Here is an 18379-nt window from a genome sequence, read left to right as displayed (position 1 = left end):
GGGGGGGAGGGGGTGAAAGTCCTGTTGCTGTAGTGGGAATCCTTGCACTGGCTTCTGCTAGTGCAACAAGGTAGTTGAATACAACCCAATGTGAATTTTCTTGATTTTTTTTCAAAGCACAGGTTGATGTGGAAGCAAGACCGCAAGGATTTATGACATGTTCAAAACTGACATAGGCTCCATCCCTACTTGGGGCAGTAGCTTAGACCATTCTGCATCCCATGCAGAGAGCTGCAGGCGTGTGCAAGGCCACCTTTAGGCTTGTGGAGGTGATGGACGCATGGCTGCAGCAATGTGCATAATTAGGGCAACTTGAAAATAGACTCTGCAATTGTACAAACCACAGCTGCTGCATGCCCTCCACCCACATGGAAGGTGCCACAGTGTAGACGCCACTGCCCATCTGTGCCATGAGCCTTGCACATTTATGAGTGATCATGTGGATGCCAAAAAGCATTTGAAAGGTTAATGCAGTACTGGGTGGAGTATTCTGTTCCTCTGTAGAGAACCTTAAGACTGGGTTTTAGAGCATACACGCAGGTACCTATGTCCATAATGCTTTATATGCTCCATCTGTAGGACTTTGATCAGCTGCTGGAAGCCATGAAGAGTGCTCTGGCTGAAGATTCCCGCACAGCCTTTGTGTTCAATTGTCACAGTGGCAGAGGAAGAACCACCACAGCAATGGTTATTGCTGTCCTCACCCTCTGGCATTTCAATGTATGTACTAATTTGGAGAGGGCTGTCCCCCTTTGTGAAGATCCTGGGCTCTGCAGGGAGTGATATCTGTTATTATGGATGAAATCCTTCGCGAAATGTGCAGAGTGCTTGGGGCTTGAATCCCTTTGGTGTTGAAAGCCTCTTGGCTTCTGCAGCACGATTTTGAGGACTAGCTTTAATCTTTTAAACCTAGCTTGAGAGTGGCATACCTTGGGGTGACCAAGGTTAGACACAAAGCAGGGCATCTCTCTGTTTATCGTGATAGATGATGCTCAGCGTTGTGTCCCACTTCTGAGGAGGTACTGAGCGAAGCCTGTTGGAGAGTGGCCTCAGTTCTATGATACAGGTTGTCTGTATATGCCCATGTTTATCCCTTCAGGTATTTAGAAAGCCTTCCTGTTCCAAATGGCTTTTAGGAACGGTCTCTGTTCCTGTGTTTCTGCTGCTGTTGCCCAGGGCTGTAATTTAGTGCATGTGCGTGTTGGCTTCTGATCTTTTTTAAAAAGTGTGTGTTTTTAAGTTTCATAATTTTGTTTATCTGTTTTTATTTTTTATGATTCATGGTTTTTAAATGCAAGTATTCTGAGTTGCTCTGAATTAAGGCAGTGGTTTTCAAATTGTGTCCGAGGTAACCCCAGGGTTCCTTGAAAGCTTATTAGGGGTTCCTCAGTGAGACATTGAGAATAAGTTTCCCTGAAACACAGCTTGATCAACATCAACAATGATCAGTCTTTCTTTCTGCAACAGGGAAAGTTGGGTGTGTTTTGCAGAGCATACTTTTGATTCAGGTGGAGTAAGCAAGGTCCAACAGGTCTGGTCAGTAAGTCTACATGGAAGCAAATGTGCGATTCTAGGACACTTCCAGAATTTCTGCGGTGCACATCTATATTAGCTATGCAGGTGTTCCTTGGCAGACAAGTTGATGTGAAAAGGATTCTTTGAGGGTAGAAGTTTTGAAAATATAGAGAACTAACCATACATAACTAAAAGATAAAGAAGGATACATTTTTTAAAAAAACAAGGAAAGTGAGAAGTACCTGAATTCTACAATTATCGGCTCCTACTAGGAGGAAGGGCAAGATAGTGTTGCGCCACCCCAATCCCTGAGCAGTGAGAGATTTCCAGGGGTCCCTGTGTTTATCCAGGGGTTTGGTTTCCGTGGAAAGGTCAGTGGAGACTGTGGTGTCTTTATGAAATATGGTTTATTTATTTACACACATTCCAACCTGAGCTTAAAATGGAGGGTTCAAAGCAGTGGTGTGCTGGTAAATGTTTAACAACTGGCTGTCTGGGAAAAAAAAGTATGCATATATATACGTACATATGTTTATTATAAATTTTACTGATATAAAGGATGTGTAGCACAAAATTTACAAATAATAATAAAATATACAATACTCTTTATTGTAAATTCCATATGGCCAATTGATTCTCACAATGCTGTCGTTGATTTTTGCCGAACTCTTGCATCCATAGCCAACCTATGGTTGCAATTCAACCATGATTTGACAAATGGAGTTGCATCCCAATCCGCTAACTCTTTTCCCAATAAATTTATTGTCATTAAAGCTGATACATGATCTACTGTTAAACTATTTCTAACCCTCGTACAAATTATATTCATTAAACTGAAACCTCTTTCAGCTTCAGCACTACTGATTGCAATAGTGCTAACTATCTTTTTAGCTTTTTGTATGCTTGCAGGGATTGGAACATTGTTTGATTCTACATTATTATCTACAAAATCCCAAAAATTGTTCAAATCAATTCCATGTTTTAAAATTTCACTTAAATGATACAATTTTTTTCATTTTTTTAAATCTTGAATTTTAGTATGGGCTTTAGAAACACAGTCTTACTTAGCACAGTCTTAGCTTGGACTGTCGTTTCTGCTCCATACTGATATAATTCACACATTGCATTTTCCAGTCACTCAATAATTTCAGTCACAGAATAATTCTCACAAGCAAATCCATGACTGAATGTTTGGAGATAACGATACAAAATGCTGGCTCCTACAAACTGTATATTGCAGAAGTGATCCCCTTAAAAGGAATCCAGATACGTTATCTAGTTATTATTCTAAGTCGAATGTACTTCCTATCACTAGTAGCATCAAACCATATACTCATTTCATATGTGAACTTATTAAGAAAAATTAGGCAAGCCACCCTCAGTATCAGCCCATCTACAATATACAGATAATTATGCTTTTAGCCTTTTCATATTGTTGTAAGACGCTCTGAACACTTGAAAAACACTACCCCAGATCACACATCACACCAAACCATGGCTAATGGTTCCTAAGAGGAGTCTTTCAGTCCTCCCTGCTAGCATGCAGAGGAAACAAACAACAATCCCTGGCTTTACCCTACATTTGAACCAGGGATCATGGTTTGTTTCACTCCAACAGACCACAATCATTGAGTCAAGAACAAATCTTGCTACGGAGCATGTTTTTTTGGGGAATGAAACAAGCCATGATGCCCAGTTCAGACCATTTAGGTACAATCATGGTAAACCATTAATCATGGCTTACCGTGACATGCAATCTGGATCACTATATTGTTAATTTTATAATTTGGTTGTTATTTAATGTAATTGTAAAATCTCCTTTGAAACACTTTTCTGATACCTATCTGGATCACTTCAGCTATACTAAACTTTTCACTACATATATTCATTTTCACAACATACGTCCCTTTAACTGGATATATGATGCTTGCCTGTAGCACAGGCAATTATGTCACCAAGGCATGTGAAGGTTATGAGTTGTACAGCATAAACAAATGAGAACTGAGAGACAGTGCAAGTGAATGAGTGTTTGTGTTAATGCCAGTTTAAGTGCTTTTCCACTCTGACACTAATGGAAAGAAAGTCACAGCATGGTTCAGGTAGACAGAAGCTCAAGTGGACACTCTCCTCCAACACTTCCTCCAAGAAACAATTTCTGTGTTGCCAAAGCAAAACATTTTTTTTAATGGTTCAAATATGCACAAAGCACCACGGTAGCTAGGTCACCAGAATTACTTCCATAGCATACCCAACAACCACAACAGATGTTCTCCCTGCACTCAGAATAAGGTATATGTTGATTCAAACGTATAAGGTGCCTAAAGAGAGGAATTAAAGGCATTATATTGCATTAAAGACAAAACTTAAATCAAGCTCCATAGTAATAAACAATGGGATTATTTTGAGAAGTCCTCCAAGGAACCTGAAGATTCCATTGTTCAAATCTGAAATGCAGATATTTTAGAACTACATGTAGTAAGATAAGCATCTAAGTCCTCAAATGACAGAGCCCTGGCCAGACAATTTAACAGGTTATTTTTCTAGTTGTACCAGTCCTATTATCTGAAACAGATTTGGAGTGAGTTGTATCAAAACAGGTTTGAACAGCTGATCTAAGACAACTGTATTTTCAACTCTTGTGTTCTCAGCTGCTGACAACATGACTGCACAACTCTAACCTGTCACAGAATAAGGAGGGCTGGAGAAAATGCAAATTTAAAATTATACACAAACATTGTTATTAATCCTATGATCACGTGTAAAAAAGTTCTAAACTGGCAGACTACTTCCCTCAAATAAGCCACTTCCAACAATATTAGTGCCAACGCTTTTTTTAAAAAAAAGAGATCAATCACATACATTTTTATTTTAACAGAAACCCATGGAAGGCTTAGTATTACATACAATGTAAAATTAACTACTACACAAATCATGTGGATAGGAACATGTTTCTTTTTAAGTGAATTCAGCATCCTAGAAAATAAGTCTGAAAGCATTCCATCTAGATAGTAACTATTTAAAACTAAAGAAAACAAATCTATTATTTATAACTGGGCTTTTGTTAATGACCAAAGACTACCAGAAGCCAAAAGCAAGTGTAAATTTCATAATTTTCCTTAGGAAGGGGCACATGATCAGCCTCCATCCAATAAGCTAAGAGTAAATCCTTGTTTTGACCAGAAGAGAACAATCTACCTATCAAAGCATTTTGCCACATCACCTTTAATTCCTGACTCAAGCATATAGAGTGGCCAGCAGAAAAGAATGTGACAACAACCTGACAGGGGTGTGGCCTGAATGTTTTTCTTTAAACTCTCCAACCCTCTTTTCATGTTAAAAAAGTTTTAATGAGAAATCTGCTGAGTTTTTCCAGTAGAACTTGCTTCCTGAGTATGAAACTATATTTATTTTAACAGCATATTCAAAACTATTCTGCCAATATTTTGTTACATTCTATGAAAGCAAAGCTTCCTTCCCCTTTTAAAACTTAGGAGCTCATTTTGTGAAAAGTATTGTGGACAAATGCGCCACTTTTTTTACAGGTTAGCTTTCAAATGGGTTTGGAGAAACCTGGTGATTCTTGTACTGGTTACTTAGGGTGGATGAAATAAAAAAATTACACCTGTTTCCCATGCCTTCATCTCTATACCACCACCCCTTTCAACCAAGAGGAACTCCTCGATTCCCCCCCTCCTTCCATCCCAGATACCTACAAATAAGTCTATCCTTATTGGAGACACTTCAGTGGTTTCCCAAAAAAACAAATGTTGCCCAGCGGCACTTCCTCTTAACCCAAGACACAATGTCTAAAGGCATAGGAAAGGGGCAGTCCATTTCCATACAAGCTAGTAACCTGCGGGACCGCTTAGAAGCAAAGGAGTTGTGATGGGGATCGTCCAGGAGTGCTAGCAAGGATGCGGAGAAGGGGGTCGGCAAACACTGAGTAATCACAGCAAGGAACGGCTAGGCTGAGCCGAGAATTGGAGGGGGCGGGGTGGGCGAGATCTGTACCAGGCACGGTATTGCTTCCAAAGACAGGAAAGGGGGGTTGGGGAATCAAGGGAGGGGGAGTTCTTTGGTGAGAAGGGGTAAAGAAGGATAAAATGAGAGCCTTGTCTCTTCCTCACAAGGTGGAAATGGCCGGATGCAGGTAGAAGCTGTACATTAAGGGAGACATGGCTTCTGCGCGCAGTTCCCAGTGGATTGTAAGAAGGGAAGGGGGGTAAAGTGGGAAATTAGATCGCTGGTGCCCCCTCTCAACGACCAAAACCCGGACTTTGCCCTTTAGCTTCTCTGCAGGCACGGAGTGGCTCTTCGTTTGGTGGCAGCACCTCCTTCCCCGTTGTCTCTTTTTCTCGCTCCCTTCCTCTCTCTCCTCTCTCTCTCTCTCTCTCTCTCTGTGTGTTTGTGTGTGTGTGAGTGAGAGAGAGAGAGAGACTGTTCCATGTGCGCCGCCGCTGCTCAGCCATTCTACCACCAGGGCATCACAAACACCGCTCACCTCCTCCTCCCCCCACCGATCCTTCTCCACGCGCCCGCAAGAGAGACCATGTGTGTGTGTCTGTGTGCCTGCCTGCATGTGTGTTAGGTCAACAGCCGGCAAGTGTGCGCTTCAAAAGAGGCCGAGAGTGGTGCTACCGCGCTGTATATCCCCTTACAGCGCAACCTATACATCAGGGGCTCCCAAACTGTGGTCTGTATTTCTACCAACAACCGGCTCGCAAAATTACTGAAAATGTAACAGTCGGCTCTCGCGAGCCGGCACGAGTACACCACTGGTTCAAAGCATCAGCAGTTCAATAGATCTTTCTTTTCCGTCAGGCTTACAAGAGGCACCCTAAAGCCATGGTGCAGAGAGCCAGCCTCTCTGCCTGCCTCCAGTTCCTAGCCTTTCCTCAGACCCAACTAAAAACAAGCCTCTCCTTAGCCTTAGGAAAGGGGGGGGGGCTCTCCTGAAGAGTTTCAATAACAATAGGATCTCCCTGGCTCATTTGCCAGTTAATGGGCACTTGACAGGCCCGTTAACTCACCTGGCCACTCTATTAGACTAACAAAGGGAGGTCTGGCCAGCAGAACAGATTTCTCACCTCCAGGTGCAGGGTTCCAAATCAGAGGCTAGAAGGGGACTCATAGAAATCATCCATCTCAATCCCAAACCCATAACACTATAAATCAAATAAATAAATAAATAACCACAAATCCACACTATGCTTTATATAGCATATTACTAACTTTGAAAACAGCTGCACCTTGTGGAGTGTGTCATTCTGTAGCACTGTTAGTTTCTCTCTTGTGTGGCTTAAGAACCAAACCTATGACTTCTTGTTGCTTCAGGGAATCCCCGAGATGATTGAGGATGAAATTGTGAGTGTGCCTGATGCTAAGTACACCAAAGGAGAGTTTGAGGTGAGCATCTTTCATTTAAAATTCTGTGATAGAATATTCTTAAGGTAATGCTTCTGAAATTGCAAGCTTAGCCGCTGCAAATTAATAAACTGGCTACCATATTCTAAGTGGGGCTGAGTAGCTGGGGGTATTAAGGTATTGCCAGCTCCCTCATTTTAGGGTTCAGAGAAGAAAGGGACAACACAAAATGGGGATGCTTGAGGAACACTACCTTTGTCAATTCTGAGATGAATTGACCTCATGTACATCTCCCAAGCCTAATGGGCAGTTGTGTACCCCTTACCCAGCAGGCTAGTAAGACATTTTTGTTTGCTTAGTATTTTTGTGAGCCCTTTTATAAGATCAGAAAGGTCAGAACTAAGTAGGTGATGAGAATTCTGTGAACATTCTGGAGATTTGTCAGGAGCCACATCCTGTCCACTTCCTTATGCAGTTTTTTTTTACAATACAAGCGGGAATGTAATGCCAAAAGTGGCCTTCAGGGACAAACTACTTCCCCTTTTACTTCCCCAGAAGAAATTTTCAGCCGCTTAATGTTTGTTCCTTTTGAAGGAGAATGTTCCAGGTGAGAACCTTCCATGATAAGCTCTCTTGTTGCTGTTGTCTGCCAGGTGGTCATGAAGGTGGTGCAGATATTGCCAGAAGGACACCGAATGAAGAAGGAGGTGGATATGGCACTAGATACTGTGAGTGAGACGATGACACCCATGCACTATCACCTGAGGGAAATCATCATATGTACTCACAGACAGGTAAGGGTGACTCTCTTGCAAGAACAAACACACCCCAATGGATGTGCTTTTGGATTTCTGCACATCTCTGGTAGCCCTTCTGTTCTCTGTATATTGCTGTTTCACTGCTCTTGAGGCAGATAGCAGATTTGTTCATATTTGGTAATTAGTGTAGTGAGCAGGGTTAGGCATGCAAATGACATGGCAGAGTGGATGATACAGGAAGAAGAAGAGGCTGATTGCTCTCTGAATGCTCACATTAGATAGAGATCATCTGCTGATCTCAAGAGCTGAATGAACAAGTCAGTGGGAGATGGTCTGCAGGTTCAGTTGAGAATTGTAGGCATGCAGCTTCAGAGATCTGCATTTTGTTATAGCTGGAAGTCTGGCCCACTGCCCCAGAACCTTAGAAACCATGTTTCTGGACCTGCTGAACTTGTGTTCAGGGCTTTGTGTACTCTGGATTTTTTTAAAAAAAATACATTCCATGCCTAAGCAATCAAAATTCTATGAACTTCACAGACTATGGAAGTTTGCATAATTTCCCACATTCTGCTTAATTTATTCTGCAATTACCACTTTGCTTTGTTTCTTTTGCCTTTTGTAGTCGTGGGGAGGGACAAAGGGCTATCTGTTTACACAGAAGCTATCCTTCCTTGTACGATATATATCCTGATATACACTGTAATATTCATCTGTATCCAACTCTTTTAAAAAGGATCTTATTCTAAGCTTGTCCTACACACGCACACAAAATAATTTATTAAACAAAAAAGAGAGGTACAATAAACTCTTTGAAGCTCATTGAATGTTGGTGGATCTACTGCATGTGATTTATTATTTGTACTTAGTGATCTCTCCTTCTGTTTGTTTTTGAATTGTGTAAACCTTTTAATAAAAATATCTTTTAAAAGGGCATGAATTTGGACCAGCATTGAAACAAGGGAGCACACATGCATCCTATAACAAAACACTTACTAATGCTCTAATATTATGTGGACAGGAGCCACCATATGACTTAGGAGTAAATGACTTAAAAGGAATAGTTTGAAATTGAAAAGGATATTTAGCATTGGTTTCATTTCTGGTCTATAAAAAGGACATCAAAGTTAACTAACCTGTCTCGTCAGTTTCAACCAAAGTGCTAGTCAGATCGTGTCTGCACACTTCCACAGGTGATCATAGCATTACTGTTGTTTAAAAAAATCAGACACCTACCTACGCACCAATATCTCTGAAAGGGCAATTCTTGCATACAAATTCTTATGAGCTTAAAAAAAGAAGAAGAATTAAGTTAAGTATGGACCAGCATGTCTCCAGAGCATGTTGTATAAGAAGGAGATGCAATGTGTGCCTGTCTTACTGTCCTCAGTGTAAGATGTAAGTGAAACTTGTAAGGACTTGTTTATTAAATAATTATTGAGTGTTACTGGCTTTGCTTGATGTATTCTTCCATTTTTGTTGCCACCACAACTTTCGGGTTGCTGGCTGGCATGTTGTTTTGTGTGGGTACTTGGCCTGGCATTGGGCTCGGCAGTGTGTACTTCTCAGCTCTTTTGAGAGTGCATGCACCAGGACAAGAAAGGCTTCTTTTGTGTTATCTATAGGGTAGACAAGGTTACAGAGGTGCTGAGCTCAACACATGTGATGCTTTCATTATACCATTCAACTTTGTCTACCCAGCATGGCCTTACATACAAAGGAAGGTGGCTCAAGCTCCAGGAAATATCACTGAAAGGAGAGAGAGAGAGACAAAAAGAAGCACTCTTATTCCAGTTGCTGGGAATCACAAGTGAGGAGAGCACTGTTGCAGTTAGGTCTTGGTTGTGATCTTCCCACAGGCATCTGGTTGGCCACTGTGAGAACAGGATGCTGGACTAGATGAGTGCTTGGCCTGATCCAGTGGAGTGGTTCTTATGTTCATTCCTTTTCCGCTTGTACCATCTTTGGTAAGAGCTTTGGGACACAGACAGGCATAATCAAAATTAATTTTGCGGTTTTAACTAGGTTGTTCAGCCACCAGTGGTTGTTTGGCCCCCATGCTGTTGTTCTGTTACTGTTTTATTAATGGGATTGTTTTCACCTTTATTTATATTCCTTTGGTCAATGTATTTTTATATATTCCTAGAAACCACCCTAGGATCGTGTTGATGCGATGCAGGGCAGTCTACAAATTTGGAATAAACAGTGAGAAGGTTGGCTGGTTAGTTATTTATAGCCTACTTTTTAAAAATTACAATAGTAATAGTTTAAAAATGAATAATATGTTTATCTTTTACAATTCTAAAAAAATAAAATACAAACGTTTTAAAAAGTACATCAATTAAAATAGTTAAACAGCAACAGGGTAGCAGTACTAAAATTTCCAGCAAATGAAAGTATTAAAATGCAAAAGCAGCAGATCATGGATGACAAGCTGGTTGGAATAAAAAGGTCTTTATTAGCTGTCTAAAGACAGAGAGGGTGCCATCTACAGCACCGCAACTGAGAAGGCCCTATCTATTGGGAGAGCACTCTACACATAATTGGAGGCCCTGGGCAAAAGTGCTTGCTAGACTGCAAGAGGGACGAAGCAGTACAAAGTTCAACTGAGGATGGGAGAGTGAACAATAGACAACAATGTAATAATATGCAAAGCAAAAAAAAGAAAGAAAAAATAAGTGGATCTGATGTCATATGCTTAAAGTCTCAGTTCTGCAAACTGGACTTCTCTGACTGTTACAGCAATTCCTTGAGGCTCAGATAGCGGCCCTCCAGTCTGAGAACTTCTCAGTCAGGAGTGCGGAACTTTTGGCCATCCAGATGTTGCTAAACTACAACTCCCATAATCCCCGGGCATTGTCCATGCTTGCTGGGTCTGATGGGAATTGTGGTTCAGCAACGTCTGCAGGGCCAAACGTTCCCCACCCGTTTTAAGTAGATATGCTGGAGGTTGACACTGGGACCTTCCATGCGCTCTTCCTCTTCTGTGCTAACCCTTCCCCTTCACTAAAAGTTAGAACTTTGGCCTCCTAGTATGCAACGGAGGTTTATATAGCTGCTGCTATAACATGCATAAGCTATGCATTATATGATACATGCTATTAGAGCACACTAATTCCAGCTCTGCAACCTCCCTGGTGCCATTGATAACTGGTGTCACTAAACAAGGCTGGCACATTTTAGCCAAAGAACAACTCTTCAGGGCATAGGGTTGCATTATTTCCCTTAAGCTGACAGATGGCAGGCAAGCTCCTTTTGATTTTCTGGTAATAGGCATGGAGATAAAATGTTCTTAAATAGGCATTTATTCTAAAAAGGAGGAGGAGGAGGAGGAGGAGGAGAAAGGCACACACCACTTTAGAAAGATTAGAATACTTCACCAAAGATAGTGTGACAGTCTTTTCCCTTCCTAATTTGGTTTGGTTCATATGTGCATGTTCACCACTTGATGACTTTCATGGGTGAATGGACCATTGTGTGTGCATGTACTTGTGTTTATTTTATTCCATTGTTGTATATTTAACATAAGTAGACACTGCAGAGAGAAATTTCATGTTGTCTCATATCATCCCAATCAAAACACTTTTTTCAATAGAATCACTTCTCGTGTTCTGCTGCAAGTAGTCAAATGAACCTGCATGTGTGAATCAGATCTGAGAAATTTTTTTTGTATCTTCATTCTGAATGTGCTGCATTGAGGTTCCTATACTGTCATATTGCTTCTGTTTTTGCCACCTGCTGTGAATACCTAAATCATCTTGACTATTACTAGCTTGTTAGTTGCTAAGAGCAATGGTTTTCAAGGAATTTTTAATGAGAGGCGCCAAAGGATTATGCATTTATGGTAAAAGTCGCTGTATGACATGTACTCCCAGGGTCATTTGCTGAACAAGGTCTGGGAAACTAGCTTAGGAGCCCCAGAAAGCAATGTTAGTGTTCCGGCTCCCACCTAAAAAACGACAACCGGCACACTTTCTTGTAAGTCAAAGTAGTTAACATTTATTACTACAGACTAACAGCACCGGTTCAGTGCTGTGGAAAGAGCAGAATGTAGTCTGGGTGCTTTTACAAGGCAAGGGCAGCAACAATAAGTCTGGGTCAGAATCAAGGCCAAGGTTCAGGTGTCCAAGATCAGTAACAAGGGGTTCAGGACTGCCCAGGAGCTGTGAACTTGTTCCGCCCAATTTCGAATCTGCCATTTCTGGGCAAGGTCATTGAGCGAGTGGTGGCCAACCAGTTGTCAGCACACTTGGATGAAACGGATTATTTGGATCCATACCAATCGGGTTTCAGGACTGGTCACGGAACTGAAACAGCCTTGGTCGCTCTGGTAGATGATTTGAGGAGGGCATTAGATAGGGGAGAATCCACCTTTCTTGTCCTCCTCGATCTCTCAGCAGCTTTTGATACTGTCGACCACAATATCCTTCTGCTTCGCCTGGAGGGATTGGGAATTGGAGGCACTGTATTACAGTGGTTCCATTCCTTTCTCTCTGATAGGTACCAACAGGTAGCGTTGGGGGAGGAGGTATCAGACCCTTGGCCTCTCAATTGTGGTGTGCCACAGGGCTCTATCCTCTCTCCCATGCTATTTAACATCTATATGAAGCCGCTGGGGGCAATCATCAGGAGATTTGGGCTGCAGTGTCATCAATATGCGGATGACACTCAGCTCTATCTCTCGTTTAAATCTTCACCAGAGTTGGCTGTGGAGACCTTGTCCAAGTGCCTGGAATCCGTGAGTGGATGGATGGGAAGGAACAAGCTGAAGTTGAACCCTGATAAGACCGAGGTACTACTTGTGGGGGACAAGAGAAGGTTGGGCGACATTGACCTGAAGTTCAACGGGGTGAGTCTACCCCTAAAGGACCAGGTCTGCAGCCTTGGGGTTGTGCTTGATTCCAGGCTGTCCATGGAGGCTCAGATTTCGGCAGTGAGCCGGGCAGCCTGGTACCAACTACACCTCATACGAAGGCTGCAACCCTACCTTCCTGTTCACCAGCTCCCACTAGTGGTACACGCCCTGGTCACCTCTCGTTTGGACTACTATAATGCGCTCTACGTGGGGTTACCCTTGAAAACTGTCCGGAAATTACAACTGATACAAAATGCGGCGGCTCGACTACTTACGAATAGTCGCTGCCGAGATCACATCACACCAGTGTTGTTCGACCTACACTGGCTACCAGTTGTTTTCCGAGCCCAATTCAAGGTGTTGGTATTGACCTTTAAATCCCTACACGGTTTCGGCCCAGTTTATCTTACGGAGCGCCTTCAACGCCACCAATTATGCCGCCCGACAAGATCGGCCACACAGGGCCTTCTCTCAATCCCGCCAACAAAAACAGCCAGATTGGCGGGTACAAGAGAGAGGGCATTCTCAGTGGCGGCCCCCACTCTTTGGAACTCCCTCCCACAAGATCTCCGGCACGCCTCTTCCCTAAATGTGTTTCGGAAAGCCTTAAAGACCTGGCTCTTTCAGCAGGCCTTCGGGGTATCCGGGGAGGGTTAATCGATATAATTGTAATGCCTCCTGCCCAGTTTTAATATTGTTGCTGCAGATGTGTTGTTTTATATTGTATTACTGTATTTTATCAATTGTATTTTAACAATTTTGTAAGTCGCCTAGAGTGGCCATTGGCCAGATAGGCGACGAAGAAATTAAATTTATTATTATTATTATTATTTATTATTATTATTCTCACCTACCCACTAGTCTTTGAAGCAGAGGTGGAGAATGCCCAGCTACTTGTGAAAATCCCTGCCCTTCTGGAAATTCATGAGCTGAAGGCAGATACTCCACCTTGGGAGACTAGTCTCCTCTTGTCTCTTAATGCGACATCTCTCCCTGTCAGAGGATGAGGAGGCAGGTTTGGCAGGATCTCCCAGGAAAACAGCCTCCACTGTCTCTAATGGCCCCCTCTCCTCTGCAGGTGAGGGACAGGCAGCCTCTGGGACTTCTGTCTCATCAATAGATATGGGCATATCTCGAGGCAGAGGTGATGGGGGTTCAGTAAAAAGGCTCTGCCACAGCCCACCCCCCTGACAATGCATGCAAACCTACAGAGGGGATATTTTTTGTAAAGTTCGCTATGTCCATTGTGTTGCTGCGATGCACTTGATATTGCTACGCAAGGGAAATGTTCTTGTTGCCATCTGAGATGGCCAGTTGCTGGTTTTGGTATTGTTATTGTTTAATACAATTTATTAACAACAACAACAAGCGAAAGGAATGCCTCCCACCCCTGGTCTCAGAGTTCTCAGAAGTTCATGACAGTGAGGAGCATTCACTACCCAGATCCAATGCACACCTTAAAACTGTTTGCATACAGGGTGGTTTCTGCTAGTCCTGCAAGGCGATGTTGTCAGGTGTCACAAACACAAACATGAGCCTCTGTGTTTTTAAAAAAATAAATTTGCTTGTCTTTTTCCCTTTACCTTGTCTGGAAAAACCTATTTGACTTCCTTACTATCAAAAACACAGCAGTACAAGGTGGATGAAATTCAGATTTCTTGTCTTAGCCACAGAGCTCTAGAGAACTGTGGTTCTTGATTGGGAATGGAAAGATCTGTCAGTTTCAGTTCTCTCAGTTTCTCATTTTTCAAATCTTAAATCCAGTTTTCCACATTTCTACAGCAGTTTGCAAATTTTTAAAAAAGAAATCCTCATGAAAATTCTCTAGTACTGTACTTTAGTGCACTTTCTCCTAGGCAGTTTTGACTAATGTACACATGTAATATAATGCATTTTTGTAAGTTATTTTCACTCATATATTCATTTTTATGCACACTTTCCCCTGTGTATTTTGTTTACAAAAATTCAAATGTGTAAATTTCAAAGGATGGCTGTATTTCAGTTCTCATTGTTCCAGAGAGGGCAAATTTGATAGATTCAGCTTGAAATGCAAACTGAATCTAATTTCTTGCCCATCCCTATTCTTGACAGATGTTGGCTAGCTTGCACATCACTGGCCCCCTGCTAAGTGTGTCTAGTGTTTATGAGAATCAACAGTCTGTAGCTGGCGGGGGAATGAAAAGGGTCTTAAATCTGGGAGATGGTGGCTCTCCCTTACTAGGGGCTCTATTCCCTCATCTTTCTTCCACGCTGCAGCTTTCTGTATGCCTATTTGTATGACAAAGGGTCTTCTAAGGTTGCATTCCTATAAAATCACAAGAAGACTTGTATTGGATCAGACCAAAGGCCCATTTAGTCCAACATCCTGTTCTGGTCCTAAGCTTCATTCTTCTGAAGACCTTGTTGCTTTGAAGCTTTCCCCCCTTTTCTTATGTTAATAAAAATGAAATTCAGCATTCAGACTGATGTATTCCTGAATCCTGGTTCCATCTCCCTATGGTCCTTTGTCATTATGTGGATTTTCAGGGTGTACTTAGTTGAGAGTGCCACTAGATGGCAGGTTGCAACAATCAAGCTCTCATAAAGTCTATGGACACAGCCTTTTTGGATGGTACAGTGAAAGACAAAAAGTTTCTTTAAAAATCTCTTTGTGAAGGTGTCTGAATCTTTGTCAGCATGTCCGAATGTTGTGTGTGCTTTTTAAACACAGTGAAGAAACTGTTTTAATATTAAATGTCTTCATATTCTAGATTGTGAACACTTTTTAAATGCATTTAATATTTATTTATTTATATCCCACCTTTCCTCCAAACAGCTCAAGGTGGTGTACATGTTTCTCCTCCCTCTCACTTCTATCCTCACAACAACCCTGTGAGGTAGGTTAGGCTGAGAGATAGTGACTGGCCCGAGGTCACCCTGTGAGCTTCAAGGCTGAGTAGGGATTTGAATTCTGGTCTCCCAGGTTACTAGTCCAACACTGTAACCACATAGAGAGCTAGTGTTTTTTTCCCCTTTTGTTAGCTCAGTCCGTACAAGAATTACCAAGAATTACTAAAGCCAGCAATGAACCTGATATAGTAATGCTTACAAGTGCTATGCTGCATGCTAGCATCTCCCCACCTAATTTCTAATCACTCACTGGAAGGGAAGGACGAGGTGACCAAAACAGCCTTTTCACTTCCTAAACAATAGGATTGTCAGAGCTGACAGCAACAGTCAACTGTTTGCTAGTGTATGGACAGCACAGATCCACCAAAGGGCACTGTGTCTGCAGTCCTGGGTGCTGTATGCAGAGGATTTCCCTTGTACTGCTCAGCTCTACTTGAAGATGACAGGATTAAATCCTAGGACCTTCTGCATACAAACCATGTGCTCTAGCACTGAGCTGTGGCCTCTTCTTTTTGACTTGGGCAAAATCCATTTTGGACAGCACGACATATGTTATATCTCAACACCTGATTGCCCTTCCTTGATTGAAGCTTATTTTATTTAATATACATATGTTAAGTATTTTATCTGCAGTCTCTGTGCCCAAAGGTACTCGAAGCAATGTACAATATTGAAAATCTACAATCTAAAACCCCCAATAGAATTAAATAAAGGGCTCTAAAGGGAAAAAAAACTTCAACTGAAACTAGAGATGGGTGAGCTCTCCTAGGTTTGATTTCCGTGGTCCCTTGCATTGCTGTTAGGAATAGGCATTAGCCTGTAGGGTATAATGGCAGCCCCTGATGGTGGTTCCTTCCTCATGTCTGTCGTATGGTGGGCTGAGTCCATTTCAGCCTGACCCTCCATTTCTGAGAAGCTTAGGACTTAGCTCATAATGTGTTCATGGTATTCCACCTTCCCCTTCCACATGCACACACACTATTCAACACTTCAGCAGCATCACTAATCAAACAGCAGCAGCAGCAGCAACATCCTGTCACTGCCAAGCAATACACCTACTGAATGAAAGCATTATGCTGTAATGAAATTGTGAGTTTCATTCTCACAAATACAGTGACATAGTGAGATTATTTGCATTTACGTTAGAATATAAATATATATTTAAAAGTGAGGTGACAAAAAAATTGACCAACAACTGATCAGCATACTCGAGGGGAACTTATATGATTTGTACAGAACAACTAGGGCCCTGCAGCAAAATATTGCAGCGGGGTGTTTCTCTTCATTGTCTCAGCCATTCCATTCCCCTCCCACCTTTTTCTGGCTTTTAACATTCAGTCAGCATTCTGTGCCCCCCTCTCGCAGTCCACTTGGGGTTTTTAGAATGGGATAGAGATACTTGAATAAATACCAGCCACATTAAAATCTTGGAGTCCTAAAACTGATTTCTATGAGCAGCTCTCACTGCCCTCCCCAGGGGCATTTTAAAATAGCTTCTCAGTATAAACCAGGAAATAACCTGGCAGACCATGAGATGGTTCTCTAGTTTTATTCTGTCTCTGTGTCACTTCCTCCCTCTTCCTGTTTTAGTTACTCTATTCCATTCACCCCTCCCACCTGGATTCCCCCCTCAGTCAACATTCTGCGGCCACTCTTAAGGCTGTTTTTTTTGGGGGGAGTTCCTCCTGTAAGGTTCCTCTCTAAATAATTTTTGTTCCCCTACAAACTTTGAGCCTGCTGATATCTCCCTCTTATCAGTGGGTGCCGCAGAGAACTTGAATTGGAAATAGAAAGATAGGTTATTCCACTTCAGCTGGGATGGTTCAAAGCACAAATAAAACTTGATGTGAAAACCTGGTAATTATGAGGGTCTTCAAAAGGGAAGTTTTTAAAAGCAACCATTTAAATTGTAAATAAGGCCTTGGAAATGCCTGAAAACCACCACCTTTTTAAAGGTGACCACAAGATACAAACATTTCCCCAATAAATGATATTCTGGTTCATGTAGTGGCTGTGTTCAGGTGACGTAGTTAGCATTGGAGACTGGTGGCCCAGCTGTCAGTGGAGCAGTGCATCCATGCCAGGTTTTAGTCCAAACTTTCAAGGGAGCTGTCCAAGGTGTTGCAAGCTTGGACAGCTCCTTGAACGTTCAGATTAAAATACGGGGCAGATTCACTGCCCCACAGTGGGGCCACCAGTCTCCACTGATAGTAAGCCATAAACCAAATTGCTCTTGCTGCTGCACTCCTTCCCTAGTGTAGGCAGAAGTAACAAACCATGAGCCTGGATCTACTGTTATCAGTCATTTACAGTAAGTGTTTGTGATTTGTTTATCTCCAAACAAGCCATACATGAGAAGCCAAGAATAAACCTTTGCTTCAGATCCTGGCTTGTTTGGAGAGAAGCAAATCCTGAGAGCTGGTTTGGACATCATAGTAAGTCCAAGCTTATGGTTTGTTGCTTCCACTTGTGCTGGGGTAGGAGTGCAGAAGGAGTGATTCAACAGTGTTCACTAGCATGCTGCTCCTTTATGGTAAGCCATGATTTATATAGCTTACCATATTGTCCGAACACTGCCACATAAAACTGATTTTGTAGTAAGTTCAGAATAGACTAAGAAAATACTTCAAACAATGTATAATTAACAGTTCAAATCAGGCCATTGTCACAAGATATGCTGATGGCCACTAGTTTAGATTTTATTTTCTCAAATGGACAGATTTTGTGGTCTCAGCCATTTACTGGCAATAACAGTAGCACTGTGTGATACCCTGAATACATCATAGAAAGGCAATTCACAGATTCATAGATAAATTTGCTGTGGTAACTAAAAGAAACCTCCATATTAAAAGGCATATATATGAATATCAGTTGATCAGGACAAATAATGGGATGGCTAAGGGCTGATGAAGTAGATGGGCTGGACCCAGCTGAGCAATTACCTCCTTAAATACAAAGGGAGCAGGGCATCTGGAAGATGGAGTCTTTTTACATATGAAAG

At 42.0% G+C, this 18379-nt stretch overlaps 1 protein-coding gene across 7 annotated transcripts in view; it reads left to right on the top strand.

Annotated features, from left to right (window-relative positions):
- The window catches only part of PALD1 (phosphatase domain containing paladin 1), a 195678-nt gene that overhangs the window by 101381 nt on the left and 75918 nt on the right, over positions 1-18379 (top strand). For all 7 annotated transcript variants that reach the window (XM_061635274.1, XM_061635276.1, XM_061635272.1 and 4 more), the window contains 3 exons: positions 580-720; positions 6850-6921; positions 7533-7673. In XM_061635274.1, the coding sequence (XP_061491258.1) occupies positions 580-720; positions 6850-6921; positions 7533-7673 (354 nt within the window). The remainder of the gene's footprint in view (positions 1-579; positions 721-6849; positions 6922-7532; positions 7674-18379) is intronic.

This window comes from Rhineura floridana, chromosome 7 (genome assembly GCF_030035675.1).
Source record: "Rhineura floridana isolate rRhiFlo1 chromosome 7, rRhiFlo1.hap2, whole genome shotgun sequence".
Taxonomy (NCBI): domain Eukaryota; kingdom Metazoa; phylum Chordata; class Lepidosauria; order Squamata; family Rhineuridae; genus Rhineura; species Rhineura floridana.
Note: the sequence above shows the minus strand (reverse complement) of the source record. Positions and strands in the feature narration are given on the sequence as shown.